General features: G+C 44.0%; 1 protein-coding gene across 1 annotated transcript; it reads left to right on the top strand.

The window, feature by feature from the left end:
- Positions 1 to 541: 541 nt before the first annotated feature.
- On the top strand, positions 542 to 15,683 carry LOC120916332 (phospholipase A2 inhibitor and Ly6/PLAUR domain-containing protein-like). Its single transcript, XM_040327239.1, has 5 exons — positions 542 to 634; positions 1,903 to 2,025; positions 6,219 to 6,374; positions 13,505 to 13,645; positions 14,757 to 15,683. Exons 1-5 carry the CDS (start codon positions 562 to 564, stop codon positions 14,876 to 14,878), a joined length of 615 nt encoding a protein of 204 aa, XP_040183173.1. The 5' UTR covers positions 542 to 561; the 3' UTR covers positions 14,879 to 15,683.
- Positions 15,684 to 21,351: the final 5,668 nt, after the last annotated feature.

Raw genomic sequence — 21,351 nt, 5'->3', positions numbered from 1 at the left:
CTAATTATGCATGTCTATGCTGTAGTTACTTTATACAATTTTAACTTTTATGTTTTCAAGCACTTCTATAGTGTATTATATTGTCCCTGTTTTTTTAGGGCTTATTTTATTGTTTTCCCAATACAATGTTGCATTTTTTAGATAAGCTTTGTTGCATATTGTTTATACCTACACTCTTTTTGGTATCGGAAACGTCCCAAGTCCTCGTTTTCCTCCCCATTGCGGGTTTCACACATCCGTATTACATATTAGTGACCAGAGCCTTGCATGCAAAGCACCTGTTACAATACCTTAACATGTTGTGCCCAAGGTGTATTTGCAGATGGAAAAAAGGATCTTAAGTCACTACATGTACTGTATGTTCTGTGTACTAATGCATGTAATTATGAAAATCACACAGACTATATAATGTAATTATGAAAACTGAACACGTGTTAATAATATTAGCAGCATTTCATTTCAGTGTCCTTTCTCCACCCCTCGACTTACAGTATTTGATTTAAAAGGTCGTAGAGAACCACTAAGGTTTCCAGTGGCCATTAAAGCTCTAACGAAGCATACATGCAGCATAGTATCCTTCCAATGATGTCTGCAGTACACCTTTATTTTCTACTATCGGCTCTTGCAGGATCTAGTAAGTATATGGCTTTCGTCTATTTAGATATCTCTCTCTCTCTCTCTCGCACTCTCTGTCTCTCATTTCTTTTCTTTTCCTTTTTTACTGTTTTATTTTTATTTTTATGTTTTCACTCTCTAGGGTTGAATTTCAATTTTTTAAATCATTTTTTTTTTTATATTAATTTTCCTCTATTTTTGCTCCTTTTTTTCCCATAGTATTTACTTTGTCCCTTTCTTTCTCTCTTTTTTTTTCTTCTCTTATTTTTCCTAGTTTTTTTTTGCCCCTTTTCTTTTTCCCCCATGTTTCCTTTTTTAGTTATTTTCTTCTAGACTTCTTGGGCCAGATTCACGTAGACTAGTGCAAAACTGTGGCGGCGTAACGTATGACATTTTACGTTACGCCGCCGCAAGTTTTACAGCCAAGTGCTTTATTCTCAAAGAACTTGCCTGTAAAGTTGCGGCGGCGTAGCGTAAATCCCCCGGCGCAAGCCCGCGTAATTCAAATGAGCCGGGTAGGGGGCGTAGAACATTTAAATTAGGCGCATTCCCGGGACGAAAGTACTGCGCATGCGCCGTCCCTAAAATTTCCCAACGTGCATTGCGCTAAATGACGTCGCAAGGACGTCATTGGTTTCGACGTGAACGTAAATGGCGTCCAGCCCCATTCACGGACGAGTTACGCAAACAACGTAAAATTTTCAAATTGCGACGCGGGAACGACGACCATACTTAACATTGATTGCGCCTCATATACCCAGGGGCAACTTTACGCCGGGACAAGCCTAACGTAAACGTCGTAACTTCACTGCGTCGGCCGCGCATACGTTCGGGAATTCGCGTATCTATCTAATTTGCATACTCGACGGGGAAAACGACGGAGGCGACACCTAAAGGCCAAAAAATAATTGCATTTAAGATCCGACAGCGTAGGAGCCTTACGCCTGTCGGATCTAATGGTTATCTATGTGTAACTGATTCTAAGAATCAGTCGCATAGATACGACTAGGACGATTAGGACTTACGACGGCGTACATGGCGTTGCGCCGTCGTATGTCCTTTGAGAATCTGGGCCCTTATCTTCTTTCATCCTTTATTTTTTCCTTCTCCAATTTTCCCTTTTCCCGTTTTATTTACTGTTACGTTTTTTTCTACAGTTTTTTTCTTTGAATTTCTTTTGTAAAAATGTTCTTTTATTTGTTACATCTCCCCTTCATTTACTTTTATTAATAATTTCTTATTTTCCCTTTATCTGTTTAATACTTTCTAGCTATTCTTATGTTACAGGTTACGCAATATCATGTTATTGGTGTTGGACATCTAGTGATCAGGGCGACCTCTGTACAGATAATAGTGTAGAATGCCCAGATGGTTATTTCTGTTCGGCCACAATTTTTGAATACTACCAAGGTATGTTTACAATTTCTGAAAAAACACAAATAGATTTCATGTGGTTTTAAGTCAATCCTTTTATAAAATAATGCATTTTTTCCCTAAATACATGATTTGTTTGTTAACTTGCCTATTGATATTTCCTAGGTTTAGACCATGGGCAGTACTATTTTTTTTTTTTGAGCCAGTGAATGAGGCAGATAATACCTTAAGTATTATCTGCCTCATTCACTGTCTAAAAAAAAAAAAAGGACCCCCCCATCCATTCTAACTCTTATGCCGCATACACACGATCGGTCAAACCGATGAGAACGGTCTGATGGTCATTGGACCAAACCGATCATGGGTGGGCTCCATCGGTTATTTATCCATAGGTTAAAAAAAAGCCAACTTGTTTTAAATTTAACCGATGGATACCTAACATAAAAAGAAACGATCGTTAGTAGGCACAACCATCGGTTAAAAATCCACGCATGCTCAGAAGCATTGAACTTCGTTTTTTTCAGCACGTCGTTGTGTTTTACGTCACCGCGTTCTGACGCGATTGTTTTTTTAACTGATGGTGTGTAGGCACGACGGACCATCAGTCAGCTTCATCAGTTAACCAATGAAAACGGTCCATCAGGCCGTTCTCATCGGATGGACCGATCGTGTGTACGTGGCATTAAGCAGTCAATACATAATTCATTGTTTTTCATTTAACCAGCGGGTTGGGAAAAAAAATTGATTTCCCCATCCACACACCATCAGAATACACTGATCAGCATTGCAGGCTATATCCTGCAGAGCTGACCGACCAGGGAAAATCTAACAGGGGAATTGTACAGGATCTTTTATTAGGCTGAACTCTGTACAAACACAGTGCCCATGCATGGATCAAAATTCAGATGGTCCCTGCTGAACCGGCCAAATTTCGATCCATGTATGCAGGGCTGCTGATAGGGGGGGGGACCATCAGCCCTCCTATAGGGGCTGGGCACACAGGAAGCTCGGACAGAAGGAGGATTGGTGGAGCAGAGAAAGAAGAATGACTAGCCACCAGCTTTCAGCTACTAGGTGAGGGACACAGAGGGCCTGGATTTAGGGGGTGCTGAGGTGAGTTGTTGTGCCCACCCACAATTCAGTTCTGCCCCCATGGATGTCCGCTGCTAAGCTCCTTTCTCCCTACCCCCGCCTGCGCTCACAGCCAGATCAAGGAGATGGCAGCCTGGAGCAGTGAGAGATGAAGAGCCAGGAGGAGGTGTGCGGTGTTCTGCACTGCCCTCCTGACAGAAGAGCGTTGGTCAGTCTTTAAAGTACAGGAGACCGGATCCATCTTACTGTAGATGGCATGGCACTGTACACACACACACCTCCCCCATTTCCTCCACTGGCTGCTCACCTCCCAGCAGCAGCAATTGTGGATAGGGGTGTGTGTGTGTGTGTACAGTGTGATCTACAGTAAGAGTGATACGGTCTCCTGTACTGTATAGACCAGCGCTCTAGTGACAGGAAGGGAGAGCAGAATACAGCACACCTCCTCCTGGCTGTTAGTGGCTTCCCCCTGTAAGTTGGGAAGGGGAACATGTGCGAGAAAGAAGAATAGGGGGCGATATGTGCTAGGAGGAGAGTTTGGGGGGGCGGGTGGTTGAACCAGGAGAGGGGATGTTTGTGTTTGGAAGGAGGGGGGTTGGCTAGGGAGTGCTGGGGTGGGGGATTTGGAAGGTTAATTTATAGGGGGTTGTGCTAGGAGGAGAGTTTTTGGGAAATTTGTCCTAGGAGGGGGATTGAAGAAAGAAGATTTTTTTTTGGGAGGGGAGATGGGGTGATTTTGTGCCAGGAGGGGGTGGGGGAAATTGAGCTAATAGGAAGGATTAGGGGGGGTTTGTGCTGGTAGGGGGAATTTGGGGGGATAAGATTTGTGCTAGGATTGAAAGTTTGAGAACAAAGGTGGTTTATTTTTTGGGGTGAGGGAGAATTGCGCGTTTTGAAATTTTTGCACAGGGGGGCCCGTCGGGTATGCTGTACGGAGCCCTGTGATATCTAACAGCGGCCATGCATGTATGACCAGCTTGAGGGGTTCCTATTTGTAAGTAAATCTTGACGTAAACCAGCACTTAATGCTTGAAAATCCTACGAGCAAATTACACTACCACAAGACACCTACTATTTTCTTTGTTGACCAGCAAACCTTCCTCTCTGCCTCTCTCTGCATTAGTCTCACCTTCTTACTAGTGCCAGTGTTTCCCTTGTCCATCAAGACTCCCCATATTGGCCATTCAGGCAGCCTTGTCAGGGTTCAGCCTTAAAGTCAGTAGGCCAATAATTGGTTAACCAAATATCTATTTATCATAAATTTAGTGAATCGGGTATATTGACGACATCTCCATCAGGCCTAAATGCACAAATCTGTATGTCTTTCCATAAAAATTAGAACCCCCCAGATAGAGGTAGGATAAATACTGGCCCGTGGCATCTGCTCCCTACCTGCCTAATGGTTCTACCATGAGAATGCAGAGTTAGCAAGAGGCCAAGAATGGGAAGGAAAATGGCTGGAGGGAGGGGTGAGGAAAGCATGGAGGCTCTTGGGTGGCTTTCCTGCAATCACGAACCTGAGGATGGACGCTCTAGTTTGTTTTTAGAAATGCAACTCTGTGTGACTTATGTCTATAGCAGCATTAACAAGACTTTTGATGCTGCTATGAAACTGAGGTGACCCTAGCCAATTGACCCTAGCCAATTGTTGCTTGTATTACTTATATTAGTTCCATTATCAATAATTGAATTTGTTTTTAGAGAATGGTTTAGAGAATACCAAGCATGTTAATGGACAAAGGGAGTGGACAGGAGGGCAACGATAGAACAGCTTCTGTTTTTGGAAGCCACAGCTCTCATAGTCAGCGCTCCAGAAGTATAGCAAGAGCTGTAGTATCCAGCCTGTATGAAAGTGCAAATATTAAAGAAATGAGAGTGATACTTAACTCCTTCACACCTAAGGGTAAAATAAATCGAAATGCCTAAGCACAATTTTTTAACATGCGTTAGTAAAACCGTACATATCACCACAACTATTTGGGGATCTAGGCTGATTATATCACATTTTTTTTTCAGGACAAATTTGACTTTCTTTTGGTGGTAAATGGTAATGGAAATCTCCTGATTTTTTTTTCTTATCAAAGGAAAACTGGCCCAAAATAGTAAAAAAAATATATTTTAATTTAACTGTGTATTTCTTGCTACTACCATAACCATGATCTACTGTAGAGCAGGGATCCTCAAACTAAGGCTCTCCAGCTGTTGCAGAACTATACATCCCATGAGGCATTGTAAAACTCTGACATTCACAAACATGACTAGGCATGATGGGAATTGTAGTTCCTGAACAACTGGAGGGCCATAGTTTGAAGACCCCTGATCTAGGTAGTTCTTGTGTATTTTATTTATTTTTTATTTATTATTATTATTATTATTTTTTTACACACACTTTTTTTTCTGTAAGGAGAGAACGAGATACTAAGAAGGCCAAGAAGCCCGAGAAGGCAAGGACGTCATATGATGTCCACTTTGAGGGACGGAGGGTTCCCGCCGACGTCATTTTACAAAGACTCGGTAGGGAATGTGTTAATTAGCTGATTAGAGTAGGACACTTTGAGCCTAGAATATTGCACCTTTTCACAATATTCAAATTTTTTGAGATTGTGGATTTGGGGTTTTCAGGAGCTGTAAGCCATAATCATCACAATTATGACAAATCACAGCTTGAACTCTCTTGCTTTGCATGTAATGAGTCTCTCTCATATACAGTATAAGTTTCACCTTTTAAGTTGCATTAGTGAAATAAATGAACTTTTACACAATATTCAAATTTTTTGAGTATCACCTGTGTATTCTGCTACTTGTCTTTGGTAAAAAAAAAAAAAAAAAAAGCCCAATACTGTAAGTGTATATTTATTGGTTTGCATGAAATTTCTAGCATCCACAAACTATGGTACTGGACTTTATATAGCTGCCACTAACATCACTAGTGACACTAATACAGTGGTCAGTGATAATATACTGTCACTGTACTAATGACACTGGCTGGGGAGGGGTTAACATCTAGGAGCAATCAAAGGGTTAACTGTGAGTTAACCGTGTGCCTAACAAGTGTAATATGTGCTGCTTTTACTAATAGATGTGGCTGATTTTGTAGGGAGAAAGACTTTAAATTGTGACTACATTTATATCTGCAGATATTTCCAAGGAGCGTACTTATATTTATGTTTACAGTGGATGTGTTCCACCGGACCAATGTGGTAGGATGGGAAGTTTCAGCTCTGCATTGGAAACAACATGGATAGCTACCGCCTGCTGCGAAACCGACAATTGTATCCCGGATGTACCTGCAAGTAAGTATCTATAGTAATTGGTAATGCTTTTTTTTTGTAAAAACTTGGGAGGGAAATATGGAGGCTACCTTTGCTTTTATTTTATAGTAACTTTAATCCTAACGCTAAACCTAATGCCTCAAACACGCATACAACTGGCAGGACTAATTACAATAAATTGGTTCATCTCCTATGAGTGTCAGCTCCAGTGACCATAATGCAATATTTTCCTGAAATACCTCAATTAGGATACTAAATTATGGCCACTAGATGGAGCCGACAATCATAGGAAATATACATCTTAGATAACGTATAGTGATTGTTAAAGCGGGGGTTCACCCGGACATACAACTTTGTGCCCTTAGATTCATGCTCATTTTGTCTAGGGGAATCGGCTATTTTTTTTTAATCGAAGCTGTACTTACGGTTCACGAGATGCATCCTCTCCGTCGCTTCCGGGTATGGGCTGCGGGACTGGGCGTTCCTATTTTGATTGACAGTCTTCCGAGAGGCTTCCAACGGTCGCATCCATCGCGTCACGATTTTCCGAAAGAAGCCGAACGTCGGTGCGCAGGCGCAGTATAGAGCCGTATAGAGCCGTTCGGCTTCTTTCGGCTACTCGTGACGCGATGGATGCGACCGTCGGAAGCCTCTCGGAAGACTGTCAATCAAGAAGGAACGCCCGCTCCCGAAGACCCATACCCGGAAGCGACGGAGAAGATCGCTCTCTACAACGGTAAGTACTGCTCGGATTTTAAAACAACTAGCCGATTCCCCTAGACAAAATGAGCATCAATGTAAGGGTAAAAATTGTTTTATGGGTGAACTCCCGCTTTAACAATGGTTGTGCAAAAGCTTGAGGCCTTCACAAATCGTATTTTTAATAAATAAACCAAATATTCTGGGAGAGAAGCATAAGGCTACGGTATCTGACCCTTTGATTCGTAGTGACCTTAACCACTTGCCCTCACCGCCCTTGATACGGCACTGCGTTAATTTAACTGACAATTGCGCGAGCGTGCGACGCTGTACCCAAATAAATATTTGTTACTTTTTTCCCTACAAATAGAGCTTTGTTATGGCGGTATTAGATCACCTTTGTGTTTTTTATTTTTTGTGCTATAAACAAAAAAATATGAACAATTTAAAAAAAAAATCAACAGCAGACGAATGCAGGTTTGCAGCGGAGCATTGCAGCTCAACAACAGGCTCACGCAGCTCAACAACAGGTTCACCAAGAGAGCATTGCAGCTCAACAACAGGCTCACCAAGAGAGCCTTGCAGCTCAACAACAGGCTCACCAAGAGAGCATTGCAGCTCAACAACAGGCTCACCAAGAGAGCCTTGCAGCTCAACAACAGGCTCACCAAGAGAGCATTGCAGGCTTGGAACAGAGACACCAGCAGCAAATGGAGGCCATCGTGACACAGCTTCAGAGACAGCAGACAGAGGCTGGGAGTCAGGCCAGTAACATACCGACTTTTCAGGTAAGACACTTATTGCCAAAGATGACTGCAGATAAGGACCCGGAGATGTTTCTGACCACGTTTGAGAGAGCAGCGGAAAAGGAGAGTGTTGGCCTAAAGAACAATGGGCTGGACTAGTGGCCCCCCTATTATCTGGAGAAGCTCAAAAGGCATATTTTGATTTGGAGCTTGCAGACGCAAAAAACTATGATCGGTTAAAAGAGGAAATATTGGCATGTTTTGGTGTAACCCTGGATGTCGGTGCTCAGCGGGTCCACAATTGGAGTTATCAGCTGAAGAATCCACCTCGGTCGCAGATGTATGACCTCATCCATTTGGCTAAGAAATGGCTGCAGCCAGAAACTCTGTCCGGACCAAAAATTTTGGAGCGAGTAGTCATAGACAAATTTCTTAGGTCTCTTCCAAACACCCTGCAGAAATGGGTGAACCATGGTGGTCTGGAAACCGCAGACAAACTTGTAGACCTGGTCAAAAGGTACCTAACAACAGAGAATTTGTCCTCTTCGACCAGAGACGCACAGACTTTCCACTCCAAGACCAGACCCTCCCCACCTATAGGTAAGACTGCATCAAGGGATGGGGGTGGAGAGAGGGACCAAGGAGCAACTAGAGGAATTATCGGGACTACTGCTAATGTTTGCTGAGAGCAGCCTGGAAGATCCATCCCACAGGAGAGGACTAGGAGGTTGATTTGTTACCGTTGCCGGGAAGAGTGACATGTAGCAGCGGTTTGTCCAGCGGTTGATGAACCGATGCAGTGTGACTTTCTGACAGAGAGACGACAGTCCCTTTTTGCAACCACATGCACTGCAGTAAAGGGGAATGAGAAACCTTTATATAGAATGTGCTTAGATGGTAAAGATGTTGTGGTATTGTTGGATTCAGGTAGCCTGGTCACCTTAGTGAAAAGTGATCTAGTGGTGGGAAAAACCTTGCATCTGCAACTTCCCTCTGTAACTTGTGTCACCAGGTGGGTTTAGTTCCCAAACTGCCACATTGTGGGAAGAGATTTCCCAAAGTTCTGGGAACTCTGGGACTGCCCAGATTACCCAGTAGGTGGTTCTTCTGAACCTGAAACATTGACTCCAGAAACCTCTAACTGTGAGGATTCTCCTGAGTTTCCATTCTCAGTCTTAGCAGGGGAAACACCAGTCCCTAGGGAGGAGCCTGCTACCTCAGAAGAGGAACAGCGGCCGATAGGGTTTGATGACCTCGAGGTGCACAGAGAAAATGTCATCACTGAGCAATTGAGGGACCCCACATTGCTAAGAGCCCGGGAGAATGTAGTGAAGATAGATGGGGAGTTAGTTAACCCTGACGAGAGGGTTTCCCTCCCTTACTTCGTTATTGAAAGGGACCTGTTATATCGCGTGTCACAGAGGATAGAGGACACCATTGAGCAACTGGTAGTGCCTAAACCGTACCGCAAGATGGTTTTGGAACTGGCCCATGGGCACATTTTTGGGGGACATTTGGGAGCAGAAAAAACCCAGGAGAGGATCACCCAGAGGTTTTATTGGCCTGGGATCACTAAGGAAGTGGAATTGTACTGCTCTTCCTGTCCAGTGTGTCAGATTACTGCACCCATGCCACATTTCCGCAGTCCGTTGGTACCCCTGCCCATTATCGCCATGGACTTGGTTGGTCCCTTACTGAAGTCCACTAGAGGGCACCAGCACATCTTGGTACCTGTTACCCAGAAGTGATTCCTCTCCGAAACACCTCTGCTAAAACCATTGCCAAATAGTTATTTCAGGTTTTCAGCCTTGTGGGTCTTCCTAAGGAAGTCCTAACTGACCAGGGCACCCCGTTTATGTCTAGGGTGACCAAAGAACTTTGTAAACTCCTGAAAGTGACCCAATTACGTACATCACCCTCAAACAGACGGGTTAGTGGAAAGGTTTAATAAAACCTTAAAACAAATGTTGAGGAAGGTGGTGGATAAAGACGGAAAGAATTGGGATTATCTGCTCCCTTATCTGATGTTTGCCATAAGAGAGGTTCCCCAATCGTCCACAGGGTTCTCTCCGTTTGAGGTACTGTATGGGAGGCACCCCCGGGGCCTACTGGACATTGCCAGGGAAACATGGGAGAGTGAGAGTTCCCCTCATCGAAGTGTGATTGAACATGTGGCCCAAATGCAAGATAGAATTGCCCAAGTGATGCCGATTGTGAAGGAACATTTAGCCCAAGCCCAATTGGCTAAACAAAGGATTTACAATCGTGGGGCCCAGGTCCGTACCTTTGCACCTGGTGATAGGGTGCTGGTCCCCACGGTCGAAATTAAATTCCTAGCCAAATGGCAGGGTCCCTATGAAGTGTTGGAGAAAATGGGGGTGGTGAATTATAAAATTAGCCAACTGGGAAGACGAAAACCTGAGCAGCTCTATCATGTGAACTTGCTGAAACCCTGGAAGGATAGAGAGTCCTTGGTCGCGAAGACTACCCGATTTACTGCTCCATTTAACCTGGCTGTCCCTGAAGTTGGGATAGCGGAGACTCTATCCAAAACTCAGCAACAGGAGGTTAAACAATTTGTGCTCCGTAATAAGAAGAAGTTTTCAGACTTGCCAGGTTGGGTCTCCGGAGTTGAACATGACATTATCACCACACCAGGGGATAAGGTCAAGTTGAAGCCTTATAGAATTCCAGAAGCCCGGCGAGAGGCAATTCGCCAGGAAGTAAAAAAAATGCTTGAGCTGGGGGTGATAGAAGAGTCAAATAGTGATTTGCCCAAACCAGATGGAAGTTTGTAATGACTTTCGCCACCTAAATCAAATCACTAACTTTGACACCTATCCCATGCCCCGCATAGATGAACTGATTGATCGCTTAGGCACTGCCCGGTACATGACAACGTTAGACCTGACCAAGGGTTATTGGCAAATTCCTCTCTCGGAGTCGGCCAGGGAAAAAACAGCATTTGTAACTCCAGACAGATCTTTCCAATATCGGAGGATGCCTTTTGGGTTACAGAATGCTCCCGCCACATTTCAACGCACCATGGATAAGACCCTTCGGCCTCATCGAGCCTATGCTGCTGCATACCTCGATGACGTTGTCATCCACAGTGAGGATTGGGACTCACACTTACCAAAAGGTCACGCTGTGTTGGATTCCATCTGGAAAGCCGGGTTTACAGCCAATCCAAAAACATGTACCCTTGGGCTAGAAGAGGCAAAGTATCTGGGGTATACCATTGGAAGAGGTCTAATCAAGCCCCAAATTAACAAAGTTTAGGCTATTCAGGATTGGCCACGTCCCACCAACAAGAAACAGGTTCGTGCATTTTTGGGGATCGTGGGCTATTATCGCCGCTTTATCCCCCATTTTGCCTCGCAGGCTGCTCCCCTAACCAATTTGACCAAAGGGAAGGAGTCTGTCATGACAAAATGGACTCCCGAAGCAGAAACAGCTTTTCAGGCTTTAAAACAGGCCTTATGTAGTCATCCAGTTTTAAATTCGCCTGATTTTTCACAGGACTTCGTGGTTCAGACAGATGCGTCAAATGTGGGGTTAGGAGCTGTACTGTCCCAGATTATCAAGGGGGAGGAACACCCTGTTATGTACCTCAGCCGAAAGTTAAAGGCCCATGAGGAGAATTATGCCACCATTGAGAAAGAGTGCTTGGCGGTGAAATGGGCTTTGGATTCTCTCCGGTACTACCTCGTGGGTAGACAGTTTGAACTGGTGACGGATCATGCCCCATTGAAGTGGATGGCACAAAACAAAGAGACCAATAGGAGAATAAATAGGGGGTTCCTGGCCCTCCAGAAATTTAGTTTTGTGGTAACGCATCGCCCCGGTGCTAAAATGGGAAATGCAGATGGGTTGTCCCGAGTGCATGCCTGCCTGGCAACCTGTGTCCCAACCCTAGGGTTGAAACAAGAGGGGGGGGGAGTATGTGACAGGAAGTCAGGTAAATCTGTGGGTGTTGTCACAGACGGGAGATACATTTCTGCCTTGTTTAGAAAATACACCAATTGATATCGGTTGTCGGCTGCAGAAGTAGCCAAAAAGGTTTAAGGGCGTTGGAAAACTTCAGCTGTTCAGAATGAGGCAATTAAGGCCTCTATAAGTAATCCAGAGGATTACTACTAGTTGCTGCATCCTGAGGCTTTTTGAGTGTAGGAGAGCAGTGAACAGAAATACTTCTGAAGAGGTGAGGTGCTGTTGATTTTTTCTGTGTGATAAAAATCAAAAAGACTATTTGTTTTTCTGCTGTATGACCAGCAGTGTCTGCTCAGCAGTAGGCTGTGCCAGACTCCATAGATAGGTTCCTGTGTGGTGAAGGTAGATGCCCCAAGTGGCTAGGGTTTATTTTATGTTTGATTTTGTTTATGCTGTTTGGATGCTTGCACTTGTTTCCAGCAAGATGGAAGAATAAACCAAATTCTGTGTTTCCAACCGTCTTCGGCTGTTTCTCTGTATAGTTCAGTGTATAGTGAACCCATCCAGGGGGTCACACTCCCCGCTACCGAGCTAATCCCTCACAAAACAAAGTGTATTTTCTTCCAGAAAACTTGTGTTTGAAAGACTGCTACGCAAATACAGTGTTACATAAAATATTGCAATGACCGCCATGTTTTTCTCTAGGGTCTTTGCTAAAAAAATAGATATTTTTATATACATCTCTATAGATCAGACCAAAATGAGGGACAAATGAGGAGGAATGAGGGACAGAGGGACATTGCTCCGAATCAGGGACAGTCCCTCGAAATCAGGGACAGTTGGGAGCTATGCTGTACCTGCTGACTTTTCATATCAGGACACTTACCTGTCCAGTGTTCCCGTGATGTCGGCACCCCTGCCAATTTTTGGATTGGCTGTCAGGTGCTGCCGCCGCCATTCCATATAAGGGAAACTGGCAGTGAAGCCTTTTCGGCTTCACAGCCGAGTCTCTCTACTGCGCATGTGCGCAGGCACACATGCGCAAAGCATGCTACGCTTTCTTGTTGGCTCAGCGGCAGGGGGGAAGGAGGTGGGGGGGGGCGAACTCTGTGGCCTCTGATGTAAAGGGGGACTCTTGTGATTAACCCAATTTGATTAGAAATGTTATTTAATTGCAAAATATATGTATAGTTCATACTATAAAAAAAGATTGCTGTGCGCCGCTAAAGTTTTCGGGTTTGACTTGAAGAAAATATGGCAACCCTAAGGGACGGTGACACAGCGCCATCTCCGGAAGTGGGGATGGGGGACCTGTCAAAAAAACGGGTACCCCTTCCCCAGTGGCGTGATATGGAGAGTGCGAGGGGGGCCACCGCCCCAGGCGCAAAATTTAAAGGGGCGCTGTCACAAGTGTGGAGAGGAGGGAGCGCCAACAACAGATGGGACATAGGAACATATGCATGATGTCACCACTCAAGGCTTTACCAGTCATTATCAAGCACGCTCTCCTCTTCCCTACAGCCACCGCTGTCTCATAGCTGAAAATAGGTAATGGGTCAGGGGGGCGCAAATGACTTGCCTCGCCCCAGGCACTGACAACCCTGGCTAAGCCACTGCCCTTCCCCCGTCCTCCCCGAAAGGTGACAAATGTGGCACCGGAGGGAGGGGGGAAGCAGAAAACAGGAAGTTCCACTTTTGAGTGGAACTTCGCTTTAAGGAAAAAACATTATTACAAACAGAAGAGCTATATGACTTCATTGTTTTATTTTATAGCTATAAGGACCAGCACTGATCCCAGTGGAGTAACATGTCCATCATGTGCTTCTCGTGCAACTTTTGCTTGTGAACCTGATGAAGTAATGGCGTGTCGAGGGGACGAGACCAACTGTGCTTTGAAAACCACTACATTCCAAGGTAACATTCTTTAGGGGGGGATCTGCCTACAAGTATTCTAAATATGTATCTGTTTTTTTTGGATATTGTGATGCCCATCCGGGTCGAGGAGAGGTTTCTGCAGGCGTCATCCACCTATAGGCGTGGGTGGGAACAGGTTAACCACTTCAGCCCAAAAGAATTTACCCCCTTCCTGACCAGAGCGCTTTTTGCGATTCGGCACTGCGTCACTTTAAATGACAATTGCGCAGTCGTACGACGTGGCTTCCAAACAAAATTGGCGTCCTTTTTTTCCCACAAATAGAGCTTTCTTTTGGTGGTATTTGATCACCTCTGCGGTTTTAATTTTATGCGCTATAAACAAAAAAAGTGCGACAATTTTGAAAAAAAAGCAATATTTTGTACTTTTTACTATAATAAATATCACCAAAAAATATATATAAAAAAAAATGAATTTCTTTCTCAGTTTAGGCCGATACGTATTCTTCTACATATTTTTGGTAAAAAAAAAAAAATTGCAATAAGCGTATATATTGATATATTGGTTTGCGCAAATGTTATAGCGCCTACAAAATAGGAGGTAGTTTTATGGCATTTTTATTATAATTTTTTTTATTAGTAATGGCGGCGATCAGCGATTTTTATCGTGACTGCGACATTATGGCGGTCACATCGGACACTATTTTCGGACCATTGTCATTTATACAGCGAACAGTGCTATAAAAATACACTGATTACTGTGTAAATGACACGGACAGGGAAGGGGGTTAAACACTAGGGGGGCGATGAAGCGGTTAAGTGTGTCCTAGGGAGTGATTCTAACTGTGGGGGGGGGGTGCTACCAGTGACACGACAGTGATCACTACTCCCGATCACAGGCAGCGTCTACCCTCCCTCCAGTACTGTGCTGCCTCCCACTCTTCGCCCTGCAGTGAAGACGAGAGCGGAGGAGTCTGGGGGGGGAGAAGATCAACAAACCAGGGCCACGTTCACGATCTACCCGCCGGCTGCCCGCAGTTGCTGGGTCGATCACAACTGACTGCCTGCTTGCCGACCCCCGCCTTAACATGTTGCTTATAAGCTGGAGTGGTTAGCTGATCAGAAATATTCATTAATTTATTTATTTTTACAGCATACTATGATGACATAAGTATGGAATACTACTGGTATGGTGTGTACGGCGGACCAGCATTATTTAACAACACGGGTAGAATTCTGGAATCAACAAATTTCCAATCGGGGTTGCGCCACTGATAGTATTTGCGACATTGGTCCACAATCTCTCGGTAAATATACTCTAAAAGAAACGGCTGAATACACATGTACCGGTGGTACTAAAGAAAGTTCCGGCTACCCCACTACTCTCATCCTTTGTTGTATTGCTCACATTTTACTCTATTTGTTTATGTTTTAGAAATTAAATTAATTATTTAAAAAAAAAAAAAATCTAAATAAGATCTTGATTTCAGCACAGTGATATGTACTTTATAAGGAAATGTTATTATTCTTGATCTTTTTTGTTCGGTCTTATCTAAAAATGATGATTGTAATTCTGTAATTTTGTTCAGTCACTTTTCTAACTTGGATACGTCTGCCAGACAGAACACCCGGAAAGGTGAAACCACGTCGCCTTTCTTTCACTGCCAGGAAGGCAGTGATGTCACCCCACCCCTCCCCTGTATGCTGATTGGACAATGAAGGAGCAGAAGCACACAGGTCATCAACTCTCCTCTTGTCAACAGGTTCCCTTTTTTGTAAATGTGAATGCTGAAGAGCCTACCGGCTTCCAGTCCTGCTCCACCCCCTTTCCAGTCTGAGTAGACATGTGCGGTTTCTTTCGTTCCGCACACATTTTTTGTTATTCATAGATTCGGATATATATCCGAATACCCGAAGTACAATATAAACTAATTTTACTGAATGCTCCAAATAACGAAACAAAATTTGTCAGAATTTCAGAAATTCAAACTGAAATTCGAATCAAATTTTACATTGAACTCCAGTCGAATTCTAACTACACATATTGCTGAAATTAAAGACTGTGGGCCAGATTCTGGTAGATCGCCGCATCTTTGCGGTGGCGTAACATATCTCATTTAAGTTACGCCGCCGCAAGTTTTACAGGCAAGTGCTTGATTCACAAAGCACTTGCCTGTAAAGTTGCGGCGGCGTAACGTAAATCCTCCGGCGCAAGCCGCCTAATTCAAATGATCCGGCTAGGGGGCGTGGATCATTTAAATTAGGCGCGTTCCCACGCCGAACGTACTGCGCATGCGCCGTCCCTAAAATTTCCCAACGTGCATTGCACTAAATGACGTCGCAAGGACGTCATTGGTTTCGCCGTTAACGTAAATGGCGTCCAGCGCCATTCACGGACGACTTACGCAAACAACGTAAATTTTCAAATTTCGACGCGGGAACGACGGCCATACTTAACATTGACTGCGCCTCATATAGCAGGGGCAACTTTACGCGTCGCAAATCTTACTTAAACGTCGTAACTTCACTGCGTCGGTCGGGCGTACGTTCGGGAATTTGCGTATTTTGCTAATTTGCATACTCGATCGGGAAAACGACATCGGCGACACCTAGCGGCGAAAAAAAAATGCATTTAAGATCCAACAGCGTAAGAGCCTTACGCCTGTCGGATCTAATGGTTATCTATGCGTAACTGATTCTATGAATCAGGCGCAAAGATACGATGGGCGGACTCAGAGAAACTACGGCGTATCAGGCGATACTCCGGCGTATCTCTTTTGAGAATCTGGCCCTTTGTGTGCACGGCTGGGCACAGGCACGTACCGGTCGCGCGTGGGCCCCTGCGGCTGGTACATGCCTGTGCCCAGCCGTGCCGTTCTGCCGACGTATATGGGCGTGAAGGGGTCCTTAAGTGGTTAATACACATTTGGCTTAACAAAAACAGCATTATTTCTAAATGGTACTCTAATAACACACACAGTCTTTAATTGGCGACCCGGTCCGAAGCACCGTGATCGCGCCCGCGGACCCGATCGCCACCGGTGTCCCGCGATCAGTCACAGGAGCTGAAGAACGGGGAGCGGTGAGTGTAAACACACCTTCCCCGTTCTTCTGTGTGGCAATGTCAGTGATCGTCGTTCCCTATATCAGGGAACAGACAATCAGTGACGTCACATGTCCAGCCCCGCCCCCCCTACAGTAAGAATCACTCCCTTAGGGCACACTTAACCCCTTAGCGCTCCCCTAGTGGTTAACGCCTTCACTGCCATTGTCATTTTCAGTTATCAGTGCATTTTTTATAGCACTTTTCGCTGTGAAAATGACAATGGTCACAATTTTGTTTGTTTACATTGCTGCATTCAAATCGAAAACAATATAACATTTTTGTTTAGACCAATTCGAAAATGTATCGATTTGAACATTTAGAATAAAAAAAAAAAACTATAAATGTGAAGAAAATTCAAACATTCCGAATACAAACTCCGAATACATATTGATCCAATCAACCAAATTTAATTAAACAATATTAACAAATCAAAACAAAACAATTTTTTTCATCATGCACATTTCAAGATTAGGATTCAGGGTTGGGCTGCTGCTCCAGCTTGCCGAAGGAAGAGGCGGGGCTTCTTCTCCCGGCAGAACAGGAAGTGGTCCTAAGGCCGCGTACACACGGTCGGTCCATCCGATGAGAACGGTCCAAAGGACCGTTTTCATCGGTTAACCGATGAAGCATACTGATGGTCTGATGTGCCTACACACCATCAGTTAAAAAAACGATCGAGTCCAACGCGGTGACGTAAAACACAACGACGTGCAGAGAAAAATTAAGTTCAATGCTTCCAAGCATGCGTTGACTTGATTCTGAGCATGCGCGGGTTTTGAAACGATGCTTTTGCATACTAATCATCGGTTTTGACCTATCGGTTAGGAGTCCATCGGTTGAATTTTAAAGCAAGTTCAAAATTTTTGGACCGAAGGACAACTGACCGATGGGACCCACACACGGTCGGTTTGGACAGATGAAACTGAACTTCAGTCCGTTTTCATCGGTTTTGTCCGATCGTGTGTACAGGGCCTAAGACTCCCTGGCCAATCGGTTCTCAGGACTCTCTTCCTGATTGGAGGAGAATCAGGAAGACAATAGCAAATATTAATTTGTTATTGTAACACAACTGGGTGGGCTCTGCGCCCCAAGCCCACCCTTTTTTTAAGCCAATTAAAACCTCAGGCGCATAGATTGGGGAGGGTCGGCCAACAAACACAAAACAATGTGGTTTTCAGCTCTTTAGCGCCACCCTTTGGGCTACTTCTGCTAATGTTGTGTTATGGTGAGCATCGCTTGCCAAGCATGCGTTTGTACTTTTGAGTTTTTTTTTCCGATGGACATGTGTACACACGATCGGATAATCAGACAACACACATTTGTTGGCGGACAATTTTAAAGTATGCTATCCAACATTTGCCCGCGGAAAATCCGACAACAATTGTCCGATGGAGCATACGAACGGTTGGATTTCCTGTCGGAAAATCAAATTGTGTGTACGAGGCTTTAGGCGCAAAGAGGTTAAATATTGACCTTTCCTGTTGCTTTTGTTTTTTTCCCGCAATTTAAAAAATAAACATTTGCTAGACCACAAAGAAGCAATTAAAACAAAAAAATATTTATTTTTCCTTCCCAAGTATAAACTAAGAAAATATATATCAAAGCATGTCCTTTATATTGGAAGGAGGTTTAGCAGGAATTAATATACCGTAACTCAGGGGGAGGGGAAGTGTAAGGAGGCACTCTTATGTTTAAATGGCAGGTAAACTATGAGTAAAGTTAGATCCAACTACCTTTAAAACGTGTCCATTTTGCTCAAGAAATGTTTGTTGGCTTTATGTGTTTTAATTGCCTCCTGTCCTGCCAGGATGTATGGTAGTTTCCATGATATAAGGGGGTGTATATATACAGCCTGCCGATCCATCGCTATGGCTAGTGATCGGTGGAGCACACCACCAGCTGATACAAGGTGATCTTCCATTGATACACTTACCACAGAATTATTTTATTCCAATTTTATGCCATTTCTAATATGTTTGATATTTTGGAGAGCTTGTAACTGCTACATTTATTATATCATTTATAAATTATTTTATGTCACCTCTGATATGTTTGATATTTTAGAGACATTTTGTTATTGCTACATTTATTATATTATTTATATATCAATATGATGCTAAATGATACATTTACTATATTAGAAAATTCCTGACTGCTACATTTATTTTATTATTTGCACCTTTATCCTTCTCACATTTGAATGTGTTCTTTATGTTTTAAGTGTGCTTTTGAGTTATCTTAAATCCCTGTTGTACCAAATGACACCAATAAATACCTATAAATACCAACTGCCACCAATTTTATCATCTTGAACTGAGGAAGTGGCAATTTAAAGCCACAGAATGCTATTTATTTGATGAAATACAGTAATTGGTAGACATAAATTTGTGGTAGTGGCTAAGGTGTTCCTCTTAGGCCTCCTACACACGATAGGTTAACCAGAAGACAACGGTCTGAAGGACTGTTGTCATAGGTTAACCTATGAAGCTGACTAATGGTCCGTTGTGCGTACACACCATTAGTTAAAAAAACGATCGTGTCAGAACGCGGTGACGTAAAACATAACGATGTGCTGAAAAAAACAAAGTTCAATGCTTCCGAGCATGCGTCGACTTGATTGTGAGCATGCGTGGATTTTTAACCGATGGTTGTGCGTACTAACGATCGGTTTTGACCTATCGGTTAGCAATCCATCGGTTAAATTTTAAAGCAAGTTGACATTTTTTTATCCGAAGGTTAAATAACCTATGGGGCCCACACACCGTTGTCCTCTGGTTAACCTATCGTGTGTACGAGGCCTAACAGATATGGCACCTCATCCCTGGGTAATTTCTAATTGGTAGTCATGTGCATTCGTTTTCGTCTAAATGCATTTTCGTCCGAATTGTGGGTATTTTCGTTATCGTTTTAACAAACGAAAACGAACGCACAGAATCCGAATTCCGAAAGATCCGACATAAAAAAAAGCTTTATTTTAGTTTTCGTTGCTACAATAGTTCGATATAGATAGGGGATTTGAGATTACGCTGACAATAGCAATCGGTGTCTATCGAACCTGCGGTCGAATGTGCCACAAGCTGGTAGGTTAATTGGATCCTGGCCAAATTGGCCCAGTATATATGTAAAAATGTGTGTACGACTGTGTGTCCCAAGCGTGTCAAGATCCTACGGGGTAAATGACCGCACCAGCCAGGAAGAAACTGGCTGCAAAAAGCGCCTAGACGCGATTCAGTTTGCATGTGTAGCGCAATACAAGTCATTCATTCATTCATAATCTAACTCCAAGATTATTCTAAATAGAGAGAAAAGATTCAACATTATAGAGACAGTGTTGGGGTAGACCATTCGACATAAACGACCAAGATTCGACAAAGCAGCGAAAAACATACAAACGTTGAATCTGTCATTGAAGGCTTATGGTGCCTGTCGAAAGTTCTAAGAAGATTCGACGAAGCAGCTAAACTGTACGACGCCGCGATCGTACATTTCCGCTTAAATGCTCAGCCCATAGGCTATAGAAGAATTTGAAGGTTAGTTGACTATTAATACTAATCCATAAATATAATTATTACTAGTAGGGATGCACCGAAATGGAAATTTCAGAACCGAAACGAAACCGAAATAAAAAAAAAATTCAGACCGAAACCGAAACCGAAAATTAATTTTCTTTGTTTTCCCCCTATTTCAATTTTTTGGCGGCAATCGATGTGGCAATAATAATTGATGGTTACAGTGGCTGCGTTTGATGGGCACAGTGGCGACGTGTGTTGGCAGTGGCATAGTGGCTGCGTGTGATGGCACAGTGGCTGCGTTTGATGGGCACAGTGGTGGCAATTGATGGGGCAAACTGGCAGTGGCAATAATAGATGGTTACAGTGGCTGTGTTTGATGGCACAGTGGCTGCGTTTGATGGGCACAGTGGCGACGTGTGTTGGCACAGTGGCTGCATGTGATGGCACAGTGGCTGCATTTGATGGGCACAGTGGTGACGTGTGTTGGCAGTGGCACAGTGGCTGCATGTGATGGCACAGTGGCTGCGTTTGATGGGCACAGTGGTGACGTGTGTTGGCAGTGGCACAGTGGCTGCATGTGATGGCACAGTGGCTGCATTTGATGGGCACAGTGGTGACGTGTGTTGGCAGTGGCACAGTGGCTGCATGTGATGGCACAGTGGCTGCGTTTGATGGGCACAGTGGTGACGTGTGTTGGCAGTGGCACAGTGGCTGCATGTGATGGCACAGTGGCTGCGTTTGATGGGCACAGTGGTGACGTGTGTTGGCAGTGGCATAGTGGCTGCGTGTGATGGCACAGTGGCTGCGTTTGATGGGCACAGTGGTGACGTGTGATGGCACAGTGGTTGTATGTGATGGCACAGTGAGGCTGCAATTAATGTTTTTTTTTGGTAGTCAGATAAGGCAAGCATGGCTCAATAACACACAAACGTTAAACGTTTGTATGTTATTGAGCCATGCTTGCCTTATCTGACTACCAAAAAAAAATATCAATTGCAGCCTCACTGTGTTACTGTGAAAAAAATGGCACCTCAGTTCCTCAGTTAGTTAACAGTTAAAGGTTTTGTGCTGCTTACTTTTAGTACACTGCTAGGTTCCTCCTAGGCATGCAGTGTGATTACAGGCACACA

The sequence above is a fragment of the Rana temporaria genome, chromosome 10 (genome assembly GCF_905171775.1).
Source record: "Rana temporaria chromosome 10, aRanTem1.1, whole genome shotgun sequence".
Classification (NCBI taxonomy): domain Eukaryota; kingdom Metazoa; phylum Chordata; class Amphibia; order Anura; family Ranidae; genus Rana; species Rana temporaria.
Note: the sequence above shows the minus strand (reverse complement) of the source record. Positions and strands in the feature narration are given on the sequence as shown.